The sequence below is a fragment of the Schistocerca piceifrons genome, chromosome 2 (assembly GCF_021461385.2).
Source record: "Schistocerca piceifrons isolate TAMUIC-IGC-003096 chromosome 2, iqSchPice1.1, whole genome shotgun sequence".
NCBI lineage: Eukaryota > Metazoa > Arthropoda > Insecta > Orthoptera > Acrididae > Schistocerca > Schistocerca piceifrons.
Window position 1 is genome coordinate 656303131 of NC_060139.1, and position 20385 is coordinate 656323515.

General features: G+C 46.8%; 1 protein-coding gene across 1 annotated transcript in view; it reads right to left on the reverse strand.

Annotated features, from left to right (window-relative positions):
* LOC124775710 (tektin-1) overlaps positions 1-20385 on the reverse strand; it is a 176819-nt gene that overhangs the window by 39225 nt on the left and 117209 nt on the right. Inside the window, exon 6 of the mRNA XM_047250537.1 lies at positions 19255-19477. Within this exon, the coding sequence (XP_047106493.1) occupies positions 19255-19477 (223 nt within the window). The remainder of the gene's footprint in view (positions 1-19254; positions 19478-20385) is intronic.

Sequence of the window (20385 nt, forward strand, 5' to 3'; positions counted from 1 at the left end):
GAGGCTCTCACAGACCTTATTACCCAACTCCCCCGCCCATTTCTCCTTCTGGGGGACTTCAATGCTCATAATGTCTTATGGGGCTCTACGACTACTTGCCCCAGGGGTCGCATTCTGGAAAGCCTCATGGCATCCGAAGAACTGTGCATCCTCAACTCTGGTGCTCCCACTCATTTCTGTACTGCTTCTGGGTCATCGTCAGCTATTGACCTTTCCTTCTTCTCTCCAGCACTCACGGATTCTGCTCTGTGGGAGGTTGCCGCTGACCTCCATTCTAGTGACCACTTCCCCCATTGGATTCGCCTCCTGGATGAGACTGTGGCATTACCAGTGCCGCCCAGGTGGCACCTCTGCAGAGCTGACTGGACACTTTTCAGCGATTTAGCTGTTTTGGAACACCGTGCCAGCGTCCACGAATGGGTCGACCATGTTACAGCCGTGATCTCCCATGCTGCTGAATTGTCGATCCCACGGTCCTCAAGTCATCCCAAGAGGCGCCCTGTCCCTTGGTGGACCACTGAGTGCCGCTCAGCCATCCGAGCCCGCTGTGCAGCTCTGCGCCGCTTCAGGTGCCGTCCCTCAGCTGACAATCTTGCGGCCTTTCGGGTGGCAAGGGCCAAGGCGCGGCGAGTGATTAAAGAGAGCAAACGACGGTCATGGCAATCGTTCCTGAACTCCATCTCCCGCTCCACTAGTTCTACAAAAGTATGGGAAGCCATCAGGAGGATTTCCGGGAAACACAGCCAACTACCTGTCGCGGCATTGCTGCATCAGGGTTGTCTACTCACGGCGCCGAGAGACATTGCCCAGACACTGGCCATGTATTTTGCCGAATCTACTGCCACTATTAACTGTGATCCAGATTTCTGCCGCTACCGCACAGCCATCGAGAGGGATCACTTGGACTTCCGGTCTCCAAATTCTGAACCCTACAACTGCCCCTTCACAATGTGGGAACTGGATTCGGCGCTGTCTGTGGCTCATGATACTGCGCCAGGTGATGATCAAATCCTGTACAGCATGCTGCAGCACTTGTTGCTGCCATCCAAGGAAGTTCTCCTGAATTGTTTTAATATGATATGGTCATCCGGCACGTTCCCTGACTCGTGGAGGGAGGCGATTTTGGTTCCCCTCCTCAAACCGGGAAAAGACCGAATGCATCCCAGTAGTTATCGGAGTATTGCTTTGACGAGCTGTGTCAAGAAGACATTGGAACGCATGGTCAACCGTCGCCTGGTTTGGCTGCTCGAGACCAGGCAGCTCCTTAGCCACTCTCAGTGTGGCTTTCGGAGATGTCGTTCAACTATAGACAACTTGACCCGGCTTGGGGCGGCCATCCAGCAGGCCTTCCTACGTAACCAGCATTGTCTAGGTGTATTCTTTGACATTAATAAGGCGTATGACACTACTTGGCGCCGCCTTATCCTCATTCAACTCCATCAGTGGGGCTTTCGTGGCCATCTCCCCATCTTCATTCGGTCCTTTCTTTCCCGCCGCCTCTTTCGATATCGGCTTGGTAATGTGCTACCTGATTTGTACGTGCAGGAGAATGGTGTTCCTTCAGTCTCGTCACTGCTAGTCGGCAGCTGCAGCTTACGATAAAGCGATTAGAGGCATGGACTGCGAAGACGGGTTTTACCTTTTCTGCAGACAAATGTGTTTGTGTTCATTTTAATCGTTCTCGACGTTCTTTTACCTCCCCTGAATTGCGTCTGAAGGACACCATTCTTCCTTTTAGAGACACTGTGAGGTTCCTGGGCCTCACTTTTGATTCCAAGTTGTCGTGGTTGCCGCACCTTAAAGACATCAAGGTGCGGGCCCTGAAGGCACTGAATATTTTGAAGTGTCTGAGCCATCGGTCCTGGGGAGCAGATCGGGCGCGTCTGCTGCAGTTTTATAGGGCTTTCGTCCGGTCGCGTCTTGACTATGGGTACACTGTGTATGGGTCAGCGAGGCCTTCGTATCTGAAGATTCTTGACGCAGTACACCATGATGGTATCAGGCTGGCTACTGGTGCCTTCCGTACCAGTCCCATCCCCAGCCTGTGTGCTGAGGCAGGGGAACCGCCGCTCGCCATCCGGCGGAAACTCCTCATGGTGCGACGGGTGTGTCAATTCCTTGCCTGTCCTACCTCCCCTGCATACCCTACTGTTGCCCGACCGCCTATGGAACGTCTCTTTTTCCAGTCGTCCAAGGGCAACGAGACCATTTGGGATTCGTGCCAAGCATTTACTTGAGTCCCTTGGTGTGGAGCGTGTGGCACCCCAACTCCAGGGTTTTACCCGCCTGCCTCCCTTGTTGCTCCAGAGGCCCAGCGTCCTTTTAGACTTGTCAGAGTACCGGAGGAGCTGCACTCCTGCGTTTGTTTTTACCTCCTTATTTTACGATATTTTAAACCAGCATGCCGACCATGTACCAGTATTTACGGATGGCTCTAAACAGGGGTACTCTGTTGGTTGTGCTGTTGTTTTCCCTGATTGCGTCGTCAAGTTACGGCTTCCTGCAGCGTTTACCATCTTTGATGCCGAATTGTTTGCGATCTTGCGGGCATTGGAGCAGATGAGATGTGTTCCCAGTCTTAAGTTTCTCATCTGTTCTGACTCCCTGAGTGCCCTTCAGACCATGCAACACTTGTACCCAGCGGATACGGTCGTCCAGAACATCCACGATGCCCTACTCCACCTGCAACGGCAGGGGAAGGAGGTTTCTTTCTGCTGGGTGCCGGGACACGTGGGTATTAGGGGAAACGAACTGGCGGATGTGGCTGCCAAAGATGCATGTTCCCTCCCTCACGTTGTTGAATGTGCCGTCCCCCTCCATGCTGTTACCTCCCTTTTGCGTTTTCGTGTTATGCGTCAATGGGAAGAGGAGTGGCTGGCAGTCGGTGAAAATAAGCTGCGTTTGGTCAAGGCCACCACGCGGCCATGGCGTACGTCCTACCAGTCATACAGGCGGGATGAGGTTCTCCTCACTCGCCTCCGCATCGGGCACAGTCCCTTAACGCACGGTTTTTTACTCCGGCGGAAGGACCCCCAATCTGCAGTGCTTGTGGCGTCCAGATAACTGTCCGCCACATTTTACTTGACTGTCCTTTATTCTCTGACCAGAGGGCGGTGGTTTCCTTGCCACCAGATTTGCCCTCTATTTTGCAAGACGACGCAACGGCTGTGGTTAAGGTCTTACGGTTTTGTGTCCTGTCCAATTTGTTGCCTCGGATTTTAGGGAGAGGATTTTAATGTGCTGCTGGGTGACTGGCTCACCCAGGCTTTAGGTAAGAGGTCCGCCAGTCACGATTACCTACTTGTTTCACTTAGATTGCTGTTCTCTTTTCCTTGTGTTTCCTTTCCTTTTTTAGTGCGTTTCTTCTCCTCTTGTTTTGCCTCTGTATGTGAGGATTGTAACTGCGTCAGGTCTGTGTCTTTTAGCCGTTCTCCTTGTTCGCTGTCCGTCTTCGTCCCTTCACTGCATGTGTTCCTGTTTCTATGCGTTTGGGCGCTGATGACCACGCTGTTTAGCGCCCGAAAACCTCAAACCACACACACACATGAACAGGTGCTCGGTCGTGTTGAAAGATGCAATCGCCATCCTTGAATTGCTCTTCAACAGTGGGAAGCAAGAAGTTGCTTACAACACCAATGTAGGCCTGTGCTGTGATAGTGCCACGCAAACCAACAACGGGGCTAGCCCCCACCATGAAAAACACGACCACACCATAACACCACCGCCTCCGAATTTCACTGTTGGCACTACACACGCTGGCAGATGACGTTCACCGGACATTCTCCATACCCACAACCCGCCATCGGATCGCCACATTGTGTACCGTGATTTGTCACTCCACAAAACGTCTTTCCACTGTTCAATCGTCCAATGTTTACGCTCCTTATACCAACCGAGGCGTCGTTGGGCTTTTACTGGCGTGATGTCCGGCTAATGAGCAGCCGCTCGACCATGAAATCCAAGTTTTCTGACCTCCCACCTAACTGTCATAGTACTTGCAGTGGATCCTGATGCAGTTTGGAATTCCTGTGTGTTGGTCTGGATAGATGTCTGCCTATTACACATTACGACCCTCTCCTACTGTCGGCGGTCTCTGTCAGTCGGAAGACGAGGTCGACCTGTACGCTGTTGTGCTGTACGTGTCCCTTCATGTTTCTACTTCACTATCACATCGGAAATAATGGACCTAGGGATATTTAGGGATGTGGAAATCTCGCGTACAGGCGTATGACACAACTGACACCCAATTATCTAACCACGTTCTGTGAGCTCCGCGGAGCGCCCCATTCTGCTCTCTCATGATGTCTAATGACTTCTGAGGTCGCTGATACGGAGCACTTGGCAGTAGGTGGCAGCAAAATGCACGTAATATGGAAAACGTTTGTTTTTGGGGGTGCCCGGATACTTTTGATCACATAGTGTACATGGGACTGGCGAAGTGGGTGAAACGAATGCATTATGTGAAATAGCCAGCACGGTGAACTGTACTCATAGTTCCAGAAAACAATAAAGTATCATCAAGGACGAAGATGTCAATATGAAGCTGAGGGCAGAGATAATACGTCATTGATTTCTTCAAATAATCAGCAATATATTTGCAATACGACTTCTGTGGAACAACGACGTCCGAATTTCCCATATCTGGGAGAAGCGGTAAATGACAAAGATAGAAATCGACTTCAGTTGATTCAGAAAAGGCGAAAAGCGGCCATCGGCAGTTAACAAAGAATGGAAGAGTATCACAGAAACTGTGTCTTCATTGATCCATTAGGGATCGTGGGACGACGGCTGGCATGAACTTCTTGATGCAATAATTTACCAACAGTCCGCCCCGGTAGCTGAGTGGTCAGCGTGACAGACTGTCAATCCTAAGGCCCGGGTTCGATTCCCGGCTGGGTCGGAGATTTTCTCCGCTCAGGGACTGGGTGTTGTGTTGTCCTAATCATCATCATTTCATCCCCACCGACGCGCAGGTCGCCGAAGTGGCGTCAGATCGAAAGATCTGCACCAGGCGAACGGTCTACCCGACGGGAGGCCCTAGCCACACGACATTTCCATTTATTTTACCAACAGCCGTATGATTTGTGGAAGTTTATTTTATTTTATGAACTTCTATGTGCTACCACTTTCGGCTGTTGGTAAATTATTGCATCAAGAAACTCTCTCTGGCTCTTCACGCTATAATTAAAACAGCTACACAATCGGCTACTACAGGGAACCTTACAACAAAACAATCACAAACAAATTCCACGCTATAATTTAACTGAGCGACTGAGTCCACACTCAGATTGACAATTCTGATGACAATTTTGGCATGTTACAGCATCTAGACCAGTGCGGTTAGTCCAATGCTGTTGCTCAGTGATAACGGTCAGTTCCGTATTATTACTAGTCCCTGCACTCGAGCGCGAACTGTCTCAGTATAAATCCGTCAACAGCCTTACAACCCGTACAGACTGCAGGGGGGTTTTCCCATGGCTGGCCATAACACTTTTTTTCCTCTGTTCTACACCGATACACTTGGTAAATGTCGATGCGCTATGTTCCAAAAGGTGCGATATTAATGAATTATCGCACTTCAGTAACCCAGTGTTTCAGCTAATGACTGATCGCACTGTAGTGACCTGCTGTTTTAGCTGTTGTGCTGTTTTAGCTGCGCCTTAAAAAGAATTAAGGTTGGGCAGAAATGGCTGAAGGGTGGTCTTTCAGTAAAGTCTTCAAAATGAGAAATGTCACTGAAATAGTTGCTTCCAATACGTGAATTAATTAGAGGAAGTTCTGGGGTGAAAAGGCTTCTACAGACCTTGGTTATCACATTTTATTAAAGTAAGCAATTCTGCACAGACATATAAATCTTGTTCCTACATACTAACTATAATATACGAGGGTTGGAACTTAAATAGTGGCAATTATTGTATTTATTCACAACTGATACAAAAGAGTTACATGTTTGCACCTGTTACTGTTCTAAAAAGTAGTTACCAGCGTTGTGTGGAACCCGTTGCCAGCGATGTGGAAGGTGTAGTATACCGTTAGCAGAGCCTGTTCTGTTGATGGTGCGAATGGAGTGGTCTACCGCCTATCGAATCTCTGGAACAGTTCTGTAGCGAATGCCACGAAGTGGTTCCTTCATATTCGGAATCAAATCAAAGTCACAAGGACTTACGTCCGGGGAGTATGGTGGATGGTATAGTACTTTCCAGTCCCATCGACCGAACAGAACAGCCACTGCTCGCGCCGTATGCGCCCACGGGAAGTGTCACCGCTTCTTTCACAAAGCTCGTCGCAGGTGATGTTCCAAAAACGAACAGTAATACTGTGCATTGACGGTCTGCCGTGGAGGAACGTAATGCCTTAGGATAACATCATCACAGTCGTACACGAGAATCATCGCAACTTTCACCATACAGGGGCACTGACTCGCTTTCGCGGTGACGCATAATGACGCCATTCGTTGGATTGGTGTTTCAGTTTTGGCTCGTACGATGTGGCCCATGTCTCATCCAGTGTTACGATACGACGTAAGAACGCCTCTCGCGCTCATAACGCTCCAAGTGCGTCTGAGCAGCGTCGTAGCGCATCCATTTGTGCATTTCCGTCAAGTCATGTGGTATCCATCACGATGCAATTCTTCGGTTGCCCAGGATGCGAAGCACAGTCGTATGCACTAATCCGGTTTCGTGAGCGAGCTCACGAATCGTATGGCGTCGATTTACTGTCCACTAACGTGGCAACAGCACGCACTTCTTCTTCAGGGACGCTAGGACGACCTGCCCGATGCATGTTTGCCGACCTTCGTTGAAGGCTTTTAGCCAACGTGCCACTGTTGTGTACGGCAATGCCGATTCCCCGTACGCCTCTTGAAGACCTTGATGACACTCTCGTGCTGTACGACCTCTGGCACATTCAATCTTGATCCAACTCCGTTGTTCCTGTTTCGAAAACATAGTGACACCGTTACGTTAGTTAGACCGCTCGCTCACAAGTTTTTCCCTCGACTGTGCGCACGCCGGTGACATGGGACGGGCGAGTCCATTAGCTCGGAGGTAAGGTCGGTATGTCAACAATGTGTGCTACAAGCGACAATAGTAGACTCCATTGCATAGCGTCTCCATAGCAGTGTTGCCACTATTTAAGTTCCAACCTACGTATATCTACTAAATCTTGAGAACGGGTGTAATATCTTTTCCCTAGATTATATCCTCGACTACTCAGAGCAGTGAAACTTTATTGCTGAAGTGTAAGTAGAGGTTTACTGCGGGTTCTGGGCAGAGTAAACATCGGGCGATGGACCACTTTCGCTGATGTCAGCATCAGTTTAACAGGCAGTTGTGCCTGTTATATTTCGCTGACATCAGCGTCAGCGTTTCCGGAATCGCCGCCATCAGCATCCAGTGCTCAGGCAATTGTGCTTGTGTCAACAGCATCAGCATTCCTGGAATTCGCCGCCTGCCACGATCTCAGCGTTGTTACCCCATTGCCACCCATGTGCCAAGGCCCCCCCTGCACTCCCCACTCCCCGCGCCGCGTGTCGCGGAAGTTATTAGTTTGTGGTGTTGTTTAACTCACACTTGTGAAGACTTTATTTATTGTAAACATAAACGTAGACTGTCAATGGCAAGGAAAGCGTTTCTGAAGAAGAGAAGTTTGTTAACATCGAGTATAGATTTAAGTGTCAGAAAGTCGTTTCTGAAAGTATATGTATGGAGTGTAGCCATGTATGGAAGTGAAACATGGACAATAAATAGTTTTGACAAGAAGAGAATAGAAGCTTTCGAAATGTGGTGCTACAGAAGAATGCTGAAGATAAGATGGGTAGGTCACATAACTAATGAGGAGGTATTGAATAGAATTGGGGAGAAGAGGAGTTTGTAGCACAACTTGACTAGAAGAAGGGACCGGTTGGTATGACATGTTCTGAGGCATCAAGAGATCACAAATTTAGCATTGGAGGGCAGTGTGGAGGGTAAAAATCGTAGAGGGAGACCAAGAGATGAATACACTAAGCAGATTCAGAAGGATGTAGGTTGCAGTAAGTACTGGGAGATGAAGAAGCTTGCACAGGATAGAGTAGCATGGAGAGCTGCATCAAACCAGTCTCAGGACTGAAGACCACCACCACAACAACAACAACAACAACAACAAATGTGTTCGGAAGTATGTGAACGCTCTGATGGCTTCATACAACTGTTACACATGTCACACTTGCTTCTTCAGAGATGTGTAGCGTCGGCATGTCACACACAAAACGCCTGTGTAACACCACGTCAGTGCCCATAAATAATGATATGCTCACCATTTGGTACTTGTTCTTCATGTTGACAATAGCATGCCCGAAAGTATCCGAATAATCTGCACTTTTGTTCTCCAAATTGTTAACGTAAGACAGTTTGACATTAGAGTGTATGTATGACATATTGTGCGCTGTGCTCCAAAGTATTCAGACGACATGTGCACCAAAGTAACGCCAAAGTGTAATTAGTATAATTCGATTGCATGAGCATCATCATGCTCTTGGGCAGTCGTTGGGGGACTCCACTGCTTTTGGACCGTTTCCAGTAACAAAGTAATTTTATTATTATTCGAATTATATGAGTGTCATCCCACTGCTCTCGACGTCACATTAACATCATGGTGTTTTACGCCCCACTGACCTCCAACTATTAACGTAAATCACTTTGGCATCATCAGAGAGTATGTATGATGTATTCTGTGCAGTGCTCAAGAAGTATCCAAACTTAAAAAAAAGAAAAAAAATACAGCACCTCTCTCTCGACTCCTCCAGTCATAGCTCCACTGATTTTGACTGCTTCGATTTCGAGTGTAGGCTTTTACTCTGTAGTAAGAGGATTAGGTTGCGGGTGTTTGTTAGCAAATTTGTTTTAATAATAGTCCAATAATGCACCAAGGTGTGTACGCTCTAGAGAGAAGACCATTAGCGGCAGCCTTAAAGAATGATTGTAAATATTAACGAAAGGCACATTGACATTAGTGTGTGTTGGCATATTCTGTAAATGGTGGGAAATATCAGTGGAAGGTACGAGGGCAAGCTGAAAAGTAATGCCTTCGAACGTTATTAACATTCTATATGATACATGAATGAGAAAGTGCAGTCGGTACACTTCACTCCTCAAGCCTGTGTACGTTACAGGCAGCAACACATAGTTGCCATTCGCCCATATATTACATAACAGAAGGAATAGCCAAGACGAACAAAATAGAAACACTGTCATAGCCTATATGTGATCAGGATATTAATATGAGATCAGTCAACAGAAAGCACATTAACATGAAACACTGAGTGAACCGGAAAGCTACTCTTTGAAGAATAAAAATAAAATAAAATAAAAAGAAAGACAGTTCCACACCTTTGAATTCACTTAGGTCCAGCATAATGCGACGTATTAACAACAAAATACAACTGTGCAACACATCCTAAACACGATTAGTGGTACATTAAACTTCTAGGGAGTTTGCAGCTAAGACATTATGAGTAGGATTGGCAGTCTATGGCTCAAATGGCTCAAATGGCTCTGAGCACTATGGGACTTAACAGCTATGGTCATCAGTCCCCTAGAACTTAGAACTACTTAAACCTAACTAACCTAAGGACAGCACACAACACCCAGCCATCACGAGGCAGAGAAAATCCCTGACCCCGCCGGGAATCGAACCCGGGAACCCGGGCGTGGGAAGCGAGAACGCTACCGCACGACCACGAGATGCGGGCGGGCAGTCTATGGAAATTCCAAGTTCGACACAGAGAGACTGAGTAGTAGGAGAGCTGTAACTGCCAGCTGCAATGGCCACCAAGAACAAACATGTCATGTCTGTTCACGCCTTCCAGGTATGCCATACAGACTGTCGATTGAAGTAAAAACACACCCACCGCCCAGTGTAATCCGTTTTTATCATGGGTTTGTAAAATCCCTAAGAAGTAGGAGAGAGAATTGTTGCAACACGTTTGAATCCAATAATAATAAAAATAACTTTATATAAGATACAGAACTGCCATTATACATCACACCTTCTCTCGGCTTTGGATGTGACACACACACATTGTAGTGACCCCTCCATGCGGCTGAATGGTGCTGCACTCAGCGCTTGGTCTTCCTGCTTCAGGTCGTTACACACACACACACACACACACACACACACACACACACACACACACATGGACGTCGGCAGTCAGTCAGCCAGCTCCAGCAAAATGCAGTCACAACGTAATGAGATAGGCCAAGGCATTTTTAAAAAAAATTTTTCTGCAGTACGAATCTTTGTGGGGAAAGTAGACAGAGCTAAGGATTCATGTTATCAAAGCGAGAACGTGCTGTTTTTGGAATTGCTTTGATATGAGCTGCTTTTTCTCGAAAATTAATCACGCACGTACAGTTTGTGGAAGAGACACGGCTGCAACATTTTTCACGGTAGTGCAGAATCCAGCTGGCAACGGCCATCAAGCACAAACATGTCATGGCCGCTCACACCTGCCATGTACACCAGAGAGACAGTCTATTAAATTAGGAACACACCACCCTTTGCAGTGTCAGTCGAACACAATACTAACTGCCAAAGCCAACACTTATCACATAACGTTAATATGTGGTTTAATTGTAGCATTGCAAAATGGTGTTTTTGCTAAGCATAGTTGTGAGTGCATAATTGCTAATAATAATAATACACATAGTCTTGATTATTTGGCAGCATCAAAGGTGACAAATCGAATTTCACTCCCTCTACCCGTTAATAAATGCTCCACTAAAAAATATTTCAAATACTTCACGTGGTGATTTCTAAATCACAGATAGGGAACCATCTATTTCAGTATCACTGTTTGATAGTTTACGTAACAATTATCAGTCTTAATTGCCTGGAAAGTGCTGGTTTCAGTCCCACATCAATCTGTTTTGGTACTTGTATAACTGAAAGTCTCAACTATGTTATCTCGTTGCCTAGTAAAGCAAAACGTAATCTATTTGCAGCATTTTTTCTGTCTGTGGCCTTCAATTACAGATTGGTAAGCATATATGTCCAACACTTGGGTTAATAATAATAAAAGAAGGTTGTATACGTGGCAGAGACCTGGAGACGCCGGAAGGTTTCAGTTTCATTAAATAATGGGAAGACAGAGATTTAGGACCCACGTTTTAAATTCTAAGACATTTCCAGGGGCAGATGTGGACTCTAAACACAATTTATTGGTTATGAACTGTAGATTAAAACTGAAGAAACTCCAAGAAGGTGGGAATTTAAGGATATGGAACCTGGAGAAACTGCTAGAACCAGAGTTTGTAGAGAGTTTCAGAGCGAGCATTAGGGAACGATTGACAAGAACAAGGGAAAGGAATACAGTAGAAGAAGAATGGGCAACTTTGAGAGATGAAAAAGTGAAGGAAGCGGAGGGCTATTAGAAATCCTTGGGTGACAGGAGATACAGAATTTAATTGATGAAAGGAGAAAATATAAAAATGCAGTAAATGAAGCAAAGGAACACAAACGTCTCAAAAATGAGATTGACAGGGAGTGCAAAATGGATTAGCAGGAATGGCTAGAGGACAAATGTAAGAATGTAGAAGCATGTGTCACTAGGGATAAGATAGAAGGCGCTTACAGGAAAATTAAAGAGAACTATGAAGAAAAGAGAACCATCTGTATGAATATCAAGAGCTCAGATGGAAAACCAGTCCTAAACAAAGAAGGAAAAGCAGAAAGGGGGAAGGTGGACGCAGAGGGTCTAGACAAGGGCGATGTACTTGAGGGCAATATTATGGAAATGGAATAGGACGTAGATGAAAATTAGATGGAAGTTATGACATTGCGTGAAGAATTTGACCGAGCACTGAAAAACCTAAGTCGAAATGAGGCTTCGGGACGTAGACAACATTCCGTTAGAACTAACTTTGGAGAGCCAGCCATGACAAAAGTCTTCCATCTGACGAGCAAGATGTATGACATAGGCGAAATACCCTCAGACTTCAAGGAGAATATAATAATTTCAATTCCAAAAACAGCAGGTGCTGATTTGTGTGAAAATTTCCGAACTATCAGTTTAATAAGTCACGGCTGCAATATACTAACAAGAATTCTTTACAGACGATGGAAAAACTGGTAGAATCCGATCTCGGGGAAGATCAGCTTGTATTTCTGAGAAATGTAGGAGCACGCGAGGCAGTACTGACCCTACGACTTATCTTAGAAGATAGGTTAAGGAAAGGGAAACCTACGTTTATAGCATTTGTAGACTTAAAGAAAACTTTTGACATTATTGGCTGGAATACTCTCTTTCAAATTCTGAAGGTGGCAGGGATAAAATACAGGGAGCAAAAGGCTATTTACAATTTCCACAGAAGCCAGACGGCAGTTACGAGTGGAGGAGCACGAAAGGGAAGCAGTGGTTGAGAAGGGAGTGAGACAGCGTTGTAGCGTATCCCTGATGTTATTCAATTTGCATATTGAACAGGCAGCAAAGGAAAGTAAACAAAAATTTGGAATAGGAATTAAAATCCAGGGAAAAGAAATATAAACGTTGTGGTTTGCCGATGACATTATAATTCTGTCAGAGATGTCGCAGGATTTGGGAGAGCAGCTGAAAGGAATGGACAGCGTCTTGAATGGAGGAGATAAGATGAACATGAAAAAAAGCAAAACGAGGATAATGGAATGTAGTCGAATTAAATCAGGTGATGCTGAGGGAATTAGATTAGGAAATGAGACACTTAAAGTAGTAGATGAGTTTTGCTATCTGCGCAGGAAAACAACTGATGATGGTCGAAGAAGAGAGGTTATAAAATGTAGACTGGCGATGCAAGGTAAGAGTTTCAGGAAGTCTTTTGTAAAAGTATTTGTGTGGAGTGCTGCCATGTATGGAAGTGAAACATGGATGATAAACATTTTAGACAAGAAGAGAACAGAGGCTTTCGAAATGTGGTGCTACAGACGAATGCTGAAGATTAGATGGGTAGATCACGTAACTAACGAGGAGGTATTGAAGAGTAATGAGGAGCAGAGGAATTGGTGGCACACCTTGACTAGAACAATGGATCGGTTGTAGGAAACTTACGGAGGCATCAAGGGATCACGAATTTAATATTGGAGGAAAGCGTGGAGTGAAAAATCGTAGTGGGAGACCAAGTGATGAATATATTAAGCAGATTCAGAAGGATGTAGATTGGAGTAGTTACTCGGAGATGAGGAGGGTTGCACAGGATAGAGTAGTATGGGAAGCTGCATCGAACCAGTCTTTGGGCTGAAGACCGCAACAACAATATGTGTCTAACATCTGTTTGTATGCGCACTGCTGTTCTATGACACTAAACATTTATACAGGGAGGCAATTTAGTTGTATGCTTGCCCTCTGGTAATTGGTTCTTCCTGTGAGTAATCTGACATGGAGTCTTCCCCCAAATACCGCCCCTGAAGACTGACCACAAAGTCTGTTATCGTAGGTTCATATGACTGCTGCATGGCGACTAAGAACCATAGAGAGCTTGTCAGACCTGTTAATATACATTTATTACATAGTCTTGTGAGACAACATTGTATGAGAATCCCAAGTTTGGTGGGATTCAAGTGGAACCAATAAGACGCTGATAGAAGTTTGTTTTTGTACGTGCACAGCTGCTCTATATCACTAAATATCTACTTAGGAAGCAGAGTTAGGAGTAAAATGTACACTGATCAGCTAGAACATAATGACTACCAACCTAATAGCCCATATGTCCACCTTAGGCACAAATATCAGCGGCGACACGCCGTGGTATGGAAGCAAAGAGGCCTTGGTAGGTTGCTGGAGGGAGTTAGCATCGCATCTGCACACACAAGTCACCTTAATCCCGTAAATTCCGGGGAGGAGGGTGATGGGCCCCGACGCTACGTTGAATCACATCCCGTATGTGTTTGGCTGGGTTTACATCTGGCGAATTGAGGACCAGTACATCAATTGGAACTCGACACTGTGTTTCTCGAACCACCCCGTCACACTCCTGGCCTTGTGACACGGCGTATTATCTTGTTGAAACATGCCACTGCCGTCGGGAAACATGATCGTCATGAAGGGATGTACATGGTCTGCAACCAGTGTATGGTACTCCTTGGCCGTCATGGTGCCTTGCATGAGCACCACTCCCCCAATGGATGCCCATGTGAATGTTCCCCAGAGTGGATTTATGGCGATAGTAGGACAGTGGTGATAATGTTCTGGCTGATCAATGTCTGTTCCAAGAGTCGTCAGGCGCATTTTCTCTGGTGTTTCGACAGATATTTGAAGTTCCGTTTTTGCAGTGAGTAGCTGGAGTGAGCCTAGACAAATGCTGCTCACTCCATCTTTCATGCAATGCCCTTGTCGACGGAAAGTGTCAGTCTATTTCCCATTACGGGCAAAATCATTTTTGAAGTGATATTTTACGTACCCTTTCAACAGAGTGTCCGCACATTAGTCTAGCACGAATTTCGCTTTTATATGTATTAGCACGAACAATAAAACTGGAAGAATAGCCAGTACTCCAACAGCGAATGAGCAGCACTGCTGTATGGCAGTAGTGGTTAGAGCAGGCCAGGGTGGCGTATATAGTAATATGCTGATGACAGCAAAATATAACAAGCACAAGTGCCTGACTAGTGGACGATCAGGTCACTGGTTCCTGGAACACTTATACAGAGAAGAGCGAAAGTGGTCCATTGCCCGATGTTTAGTTTGGCCAGAATCGACGGCGATCCACCACTAGTGTATACCACAGAGATACACAGTAGAACTGTTTCTGTTCTATCTGCATTGAACTCGAACAGGGATATTGTTCTAGGAACAGGGGTTGATTGCCAACTCGTTCTGAATACGACACAGATATTCTGAATGACTGAAAGTTAAAATCACTAACTTCAGTCTTCTGGAGAAGGCTAACTACTACTGAAAGGTATTCAAGTTTCAATCACAGTACTGGAGACTTTGTATTTATTCTCTGTCTGTAGATTTAGATCCCATTACTTCTTACGAATTCAGTATCAGCTCATTGCGGTCGTCTTCTTTCGGTGGCGACGAAGGTGCAGAGAGGGTTCCCTTAAGCCACTCAAAACTGTCTCCCTCGCTTGCGTGGGAATCGTTTCTTTTATAGAAGTTTTCAATGGTTCTGAGCAGTATTCTTGAGTTCTGCGTGATACTCCTATCTGGGAATAGTCTAATGTTTGTGGTGGCAGTACCTTCAACTAATTACGCCAGTATCTATTGTGTTACTGAGTGACAAACCTCCTGCCACTAGCTCAGAGAAATTTCCTACCTGGAGAGCAGTGAATTCTGGCTTTACTTAGGACGCTCTTGTCTGGTGTCTAAGTTCACATGGCGCCCCTAATGCTTCCTCTTTTTCTTATCAACTCCAGTTTCATGTAGCTCTTCTGGCCAATAAAGCTAGGATGAGTACCGGTAAACTGATCGAAAAATAATCTTTTGGCTCTTAACGGTCATTACAGGTATCAGACGTACACTGATTAGCTATAACATTATGACCACAGATCTACTATCGATATAAGCCCGCCCAGCCGACAGCAGCGTCACCTGACAAGGAATGACTGCTAGTCAGGCACATACACGGTGCGCATAGTATCAGTGAGTGAGCTGTCTATATATAGAATGGGAAAGGTGGGCGACCTGTATTTGGCCAAGGGCAGATTGCAATGGCCACTGTCGGGTGTTCGAGGAGTGCTGTGGTGAGTCTCTTCAACACAAGGTGAAACCATGTCCAAACGTCGTGGGGTTGGGCAGCCATCCCTCATGACAGATGTCAGACGTTGTACGCTGGGCATACTGGTAAAACACGACAGGCGCCGAACTGTGGCGGAACTAACATGAGACTTTAACGCTGGGCGGAGTACAAATGTCTCGTGTCTGAACACACAGTGCACCGATCACTCGTAAAGATGGGCGTCCGCAGCGGACGACCCGTGCATACGAAAATGTTAGTACCACGACATCACCAACTATGATTGAAGTGGGCATGTGACCATTGGCAGTGGACGTTGGCACAATGGCAGAACATTGCTTGGGTTGATGGATCCCAATATCTTCTTCATCATTGAACTGTGAATTTACTTTCAAAATTTTTCTTAAGAATTTACTTCATTTACTAGCGATTCATCAAGAACATTAAAACATTTAATCACACTATGTGAGCGTGGAAGTAGTTGCCAGGGAGTAACTAATGAAATCAAAATGAAATTGCTTTTCCCAAAAGCCATTTTTTTTAAGAAACAGATTGAAAATTATAAGCAGAAGGCACCCTCTAAATATCAAGTTACAATTTATTCAGAGGCAGAAAGAAACAAATTTTTGAGTGTATGAGCTTTCGGGCTGAGAACCTTTGTAACACCTCCGTTTATTTCGACTGACCTGTTCTGATCGAATAGCAGCCCAATAATTATTATTAATGTGACCATGTACCTAATGGGGCTGGCAATCGGGATTGACTGCTACGGAAGTTGTTACTTTCCAGTTCGTCCTTCTCTAGACTGTAATAATGAAATGTCTGGTAACAAAAAAAAAAAAAAAAAAAAAAAAAAAAAAAAAAAAAACACCAACACAGTTTCACTAATTACGAACCTATATTCGTCTCAAAAACACAAAAAGGAGGAGACAGCCACTGCCTTCGTCATACATAACTAATTACGGCTAATCTCAGCACAGGCTTCTCATTTTCCATTATCGTCACACGCTAATCCATCACTGCAATCCAACACTGCAATCCAAAGTGATGCCGGTAGACGTGAAACCAAAAATATCGGCACTAGAAAATGTCACTGACCACTTCCGTAATTATACTTCTCCGGTTTCCCGGTATTATTCTAGTACAAAGGGGTTAAACCACGGCGATGGCAACTTCCCTTGTCGTTAAAGCCTTGCATTACAACAACTGGCCTCCACACACCGCTACCCGCAACATGGCACTGGTTCAACTCCACACTCGCTCTCGCAACACGACACAATCGATTGTTCGCCCTATCGACCTGTGCCGAGTGCAAATTTATAGTAAGGGCCTACGGACCCCTTACACCTTGCCGCTCCCTTTTGACACGGCCGTAGTCACGGCCGCTCACAACAACCTCTGAAAGACTACACTGGTGCAAATCTGCAACACACCAGATTACCTTAAGTAAAAGTTTTAACAATTCATACAAGCACACAAACTATGCACCCCGTAGGAGTGATGGAAATGGTACAAAACACTAAAATTAAAAGAGTAACTTGCCACCGACGGTGCAACTTGATTTTAACTTCTAAGAAAAGCCTTACGGTGGAAGGGTGGCAACTTTATATACTAAAATGACCATTTAAATAAAAGCCCATGAAATGCAATCTTACATAAAATTATACAAGGTTGGCCAACATGTTCTACAGTACACATATTCCTCCTCTCAAGATGATAGGCAAGATAAAAACATATTTCAGGAATTAGGCCGTTACACTTCAAGCAATAAATTCGTTAACACACCGAATCCGACAAACATCACAGAGGCAGCTCCGAACGACAGACAGACACTAACTGCCTAACAAATGCGGACGAGAGACAGACGAGCAAGCTGGGGACGAGAGACTGACCAAGAAAACAAGTAGAATTTAACGAGAGTAAATCACAGAACATATCACCAATCACTTAATTTCTAGGGGACTGATGACCATAGATGTTAAGTCCCATAGCGCTCAGAGCCATTTGAACCATTTGAACTTAACTTCTAATGAACTGCGATTTCTGGAAAAGACCTGGCGCAGTACCCCCGAATCGCTCTCCCGAACCGTCGGCTGCCAGCCGCTTCACCGGACGCAGGAAGGCGCGCCGATCTCCCGTCTTTCCTGGTGCCCACGAACCGACCGACTGCCCGCTGCTCCGTCCGCGACTGGTGCTCCGTCGCGACTGCACTGCTGGTGCGTCTCCCACTCACTTCCAGACACACGACGGCGGAAATACTGGCTCGGACCCAACCATGCAGAAGAAACACGCCCACTGGCAAAACGACATCCGTGCACCAGGAAAGGACCGAGCCAAGCTCCACAAGATGGTAATTGAAGGGGCCCAGAAGCGCTCGGAGGACCAGTTACACCACGACGTCGCAGGTCGCACCGGCCAGACTGACGTCGTGGGTTGACTCCTGTTGCTCTCGTGTTGACCGCGAAGCCACTATTCCTCGCTATACTGCGTGGCCCACTGGACTCACGTGGCGACCTCACATGCGCCGACGCGCAAGACGGACAAGGCATCTTGTGTCGCAGTGCGCGACCGACCAACCAATCGATCAAACCGGCCTTAAAGGTTGATCCGAACGACAGACATACTGAAACTCCAGACGACAGACAGACACTAACTGCCGCACAAATGCGGACGAGAGACAGACCAGCAACTGGTGACGAGTGACTGACCCAGACCCACTCCGACTAACCAACAGGCTAGCTCATAGCGCACGTGAACAGGCAACCTTTCCCCTTTCCCACCAGAGACGCCACCGCCAGAAACGGAGGGCGACTGCTTCACACAATGCGCTGTGGCGTGCTCTTCAAAACAGCAATTTTTACCATAGCTCAGTCATGCCGATGGGAGGGCGCGAATTCGTCGTCATCCACGGTAACAGCTCCTCGGCACCTGTACTGCGGGATGGAGACAAGCTGGCGGCGGCTCCATTATTCTCTGGGGAACATTCACGAGGGCGTCCATGGATCCAATGGAGCTCTTGCAAGGCAAGGAATATCCTACACTGGTTGCAGACCACGTACACCCCTTCATGGAAATCATGCTTCCTGATGACAGTGGCATTTTTCAGCAAGATAATGGGCCATGTCACAAGGTCAGGAGTATGCTGGAGCAGTCTGAGGAAGACAGTGATGTGCTCACCAACCAATCGGCCAGATGTGAACACATCTGTGACGTGATTGAAATTGGCGTCGGGGCTCATCGCCTCCTCCCCGGAATTTATAGGAATTTGGCCACTTGTGTGTGCAGAAGTTGTGCCATCTCCCTCCACCGACCTACCGAGGCCTCATTGCTTCTATTCCACGACACGTCACCTCTGTTTTCAGTGCCAAAGGTGGACCTACGAGCTATTTGGCAGACGGTCATAATGTTCTGGGTGATCAGTGTATATGGACAACAGAGAGGTTACAGTAGAGGGGTAAAGAAGTAAGGGATAAGAATATTGGAGCAGGGAGGTGGCGAGAAGACTGGAGAAAATGATGGACGTGACTCTCCCAGCGGCCGTACAAGATGATGCTGGCGCCGGTACCTGCAGCAGGTCGGCCTGCATGTCCCTGGCGCACTGGTCGGTGTGCGCGGCGCGCTCGGCCAGCGCGGCGTCGGCGGCGTCGGCCTGCGAGCGCAGCGCGCGGCTGACGGCGGCCAGCGTCGCGTCCACGCGCCCCCGCAGCTCCTCGGAGCGGCGCACCTCGGCCGCCGCCACCGACACGTTCTCCCGCGTCATCGCCGCCCACGACGCCTCGTCCGTCTGCCTGCCGGCAAAGCAGGCGCCGTCTCACTCACTCGACCGGCGGTGCAGAACACCTGGACATCTGACACCAGCGAAAGTAAGCTCACCCGACAAAATACTGTCGCCAGCTGTGCAGAATGCCTTGTGCAGTAGCGGTTACAGTCGCTTGCTGTCGGCCTGAGGATCGTCAGTTTAAACACCATCATGTATTATGTAGCATTTACCATTTGTGAGAGGTTCCAGTAATTTCTTATGTTCATAATGTTTGTACATTACTGGCCATTAAAACTGCTACACCACGAGGATGACGTGCTACAGACGCAAAGTTTAAATGACAGGAAGAAGTTGCTGTGGTATGCAAATGATTAGCTTTTCAGAGCATTCACGCAAGGTTGGCGCCGGTGGCGACATCTACAACGTGCTGACATGAGGAAAGTTTCCAACCGATTTCTCATACACAAACAGCAGTTGACCGGCCTTGCCTGGTGAAACGTTGTTGTGATGCTTCGTGTAAGGAGGAAAAATGCGTACCACCGCGTTACCGACTTTGGTAAAGGTCGGATTGTAGCCTATAGCGATTGCGGTTTATCGTATCGCGACATTACTGCTCGCTTTGATCGGATCCAATGACTGTTAGCAGAATATGGAATCGGTGGGTTCAGGAGGGTAATACGGAACGCCGTGCTGGATCCCAACGGCCTCGTATCACTAGCAGTCGAGATGACAGGCATCTTATCCGCATGGCTGTAACGGATCTCGCAGCCACGTCTCGATCCCTGAGTCAACAGATGGGGACGTTCGCAAGACAACAACCATCTGCACGAACAGTTCGACGACGTTTGCAGCAGCATGGACTATCGGCTCGGAGACCATGGCTGCATTTACCCTTGACGCTGCATCACAGACAGGAGCGCCTGCGATGGTGTACTC